Source organism: Myotis davidii, unplaced genomic scaffold (genome assembly GCF_000327345.1).
Source record: "Myotis davidii unplaced genomic scaffold, ASM32734v1 scaffold4, whole genome shotgun sequence".
In the NCBI taxonomy this organism is placed as follows: Eukaryota; Metazoa; Chordata; class Mammalia; order Chiroptera; family Vespertilionidae; genus Myotis; species Myotis davidii.
The window spans coordinates 764,282-766,866 of NW_006294707.1; the positions used below are offsets into that span (position 1 = coordinate 764,282).

The following is a 2,585-nucleotide window of genomic DNA, read 5'->3' on the forward strand; positions in this document are numbered from 1 at the left end:
CCAGGACTTGGCAGTAAAGGAAGGGGCCCGGGAGGAAAGCGGAGAGGAAGGGGCCGAGCGATCCCCGCTGAGGGCTGGGGGTGAGGGACACAGGGGAAAAGAGACCGTGATGGGCGTTCCGTCCCCTCCAGCCTGAGCTCCCGGCCTTGGGCTGCAGCTGCCAGGGGTGGCCTGTTTCTGGGACAGGGCAGCAGTGGGTCCCCTCGCCCCTTCCCCCAGTTACCCTACTTCCCTGTCCTCTCTCCTCCAGTCCGTGGCCAGTCCTCATGTGGCTCCAGAGCCGATCAGCGCAGACCCCCTCCCTTTCCTCCTCCTCCTCCCGCCCCCTCCCTTCTACTCTCCTCCAGCTCCTTTCATCGCTGGTCCATTCCCCTAATCCTGGCCCCCTCCTGTAATCCCCCCCATCCGACCCCAGGCCGGCTGCAGCTATTGTAAGGTGGAGAGAAAGGAGAGGGGGGACTCGAGAAAGGAGGGGGTGGGGGAGGGCCACCTGTTCCAAGACCCCCTCCTAAGGCCAGACTGGACACTGGGATGGGGCCACGAACAAATCGCCATTGGGGGCCACAACGACCAGGGTATTGGGGGGAGGAAACTGGGGCTGCAGGACTGGTGCTGGGGGGTGGGGCAAAGACCCTCTCCCTCCAAAAAGACCCAGAGAGTCACGAATACACAGTGACACACACTCTCTCCGCACACCCGGCGGCAGGGGTTGCCCTGGGAGACCAGGCAGTGAAAGGGAACAATCCTTTGGGGAAAGGGGGAGGTGGGGAAGGGTCTGAGGGCTTGGACACAAGAAGAACCGGAGGTGGCAGGGAAGAGGATTTGGAATTTATTAAGGTCACAAGCACCCCTGCCTCCCATATTCAGCATTCCTGAGCCAGACACTGCCACCTCTTTTGTAGCCTGGGAACTCAGTCCTCGTCAGCAGGAGGCCGCAGAGTGGTGGGGGGCGCGCAGAGTCCAGGGTCCTTGAGGCAGTTACATGAAGAGTCCTCCTGGGAGGGGCAGGAACATGTGGGCAGATGCACAGGTGGAGACAGGTGGGTGGGGGCGCCCACCCTGCTCTGTCCCTGGCCCTCAGGAACTTCTGCCCTTCCTCCAGAGGCTCCAGGCTCCCCTCACTGGCTCTCAGATCAGCCCTCTCCCTCCCCAGGGCGGCCTCCTACCAGTGACTTCCACTGAGGCCCCGGTGATGTAGCCACTGTCGTCAGATGCCAAGAATGCGACAACATCTGCCACATCTATGGGAACAGTGAGGAGAAGGCAGCTCCTACGTACTCCCACGGACCCAAAGGAGCCATCACCTCTCACCAGAAACCCTCCCCCGGAAACAGAACCAACCGTCAACCCTGTGCGACCCTCTCTGATACCACAGGCTGTGGGGCCTGTTCACTCAGGGCCTCCCAGAGCCTCCCCTTCACTCAGGCTCACCCTCAGGGGTCCCTAGATGTCCCATCGGGATCATTCCAGTCACCTGTAAGGAAACACTCATGTGTGGCTCAAAGTTTCTTTTATGGTTTTTTTTTGGAGATTGAGTCTGCGACCCTTTTTTCTTCTGTCTTCATTCCTGTGCACATACTGATGTCCTACTTCTAGCCGGGTACTGTGTCCAGCATTCCCTCGCTCTCTCAAACCCAGAGAGGGTGGGCTCTGCACGGTTCTGCTCTCTGCCCTCCCCCCATGCCTACCTTGTCCAGCACTTTCTGTGGCACTTTCTGTGTCATGGGTGTTGCAATGAACCCTGGAAGGACAGAGTTACAGCGGATCCCATGTCTGCGGAAGGGAGAGCAGCCGCTGACTGAGGAGGGGACTGGACAGTGACCCTTCCCCCGGAGCTCCCACCTGCCTCAGCACAGTCCTCTGTACCCGCAGGTGTCTGACCGACCTTCCAAGTTCCCGGGCCACAGTGTGGGTCAGCCCAATCACGCCAGCCTTGGATGCTGAGTAGTTTGTCTGTCCCAGGTTCCCCACCTACAGGTGAGTCAGAGATGTGGGATGAATCAGGAGGCCCAAGGAGCAGCTCTCTTCTCTATGCCCTGACCTCATCCCAACTCAACCTGACCTTCCCTACGATGCTACTGATGTTGATGATGGAGCCATGACAACCACTGGACACCAGGGCTTGGGCTGCAGCCTGAGTGACGAGAAAGATACCCTATTTGGGGGGAGGAGGAGGGGGAGAGTAACAAGGTAGAAGGATCAGCTGGGGCGAGAGTCATCCTCCAACTCCCTTCCCAAGATAAAGGGGCCAGAAATCAGATTCAGAGTCACCACCTTGAGGTTGACAGCTATGACTTTGTCCCAGTCATCCTCAGACATGTGGAGCAGAAACTCATCCCTAGTAATGCCCGCGCAGGACACGACGACAGACGGCGGGCGAGAAAAGCAGGCCTATGGAAGAGGGAGGTCACACACCGAAAACCATGGCGAGCCGGGGCGGCGGAGGCAGGGAGCGCTGTGAGGGGAGGTCGCCCGTGTTCACCTGCACTTGCTCCAGCAGGCGCCTGGCGGCCCCGGCCTCCGACACGTCCGCCTGGAAGGCAGCGTGGGCCCCACGGGGCGCCCCCTTCTCGCTCCCCGGCCCG

The 2,585-nt window shown here is 60.3% G+C and overlaps 1 protein-coding gene across 1 annotated transcript; it reads right to left on the reverse strand.

Moving 5' to 3' along the window:
• Window positions 1-806: 806 nt before the first annotated feature.
• Window positions 807-2,579, reverse strand: HSD17B8 (hydroxysteroid (17-beta) dehydrogenase 8). The gene is made up of 8 exons (XM_006769175.2): window positions 2,483-2,579; window positions 2,275-2,391; window positions 2,063-2,155; window positions 1,886-1,971; window positions 1,689-1,773; window positions 1,432-1,474; window positions 1,167-1,241; window positions 807-995 (listed from the first exon to the last, which is right to left on the reverse strand). The coding sequence occupies exons 2-8, from the start codon at window positions 2,317-2,319 to the stop codon at window positions 979-981; spliced, it is 444 nt and encodes a 147-aa protein (XP_006769238.2). The 5' UTR covers window positions 2,320-2,391; window positions 2,483-2,579; the 3' UTR covers window positions 807-978.
• Window positions 2,580-2,585: the final 6 nt, after the last annotated feature.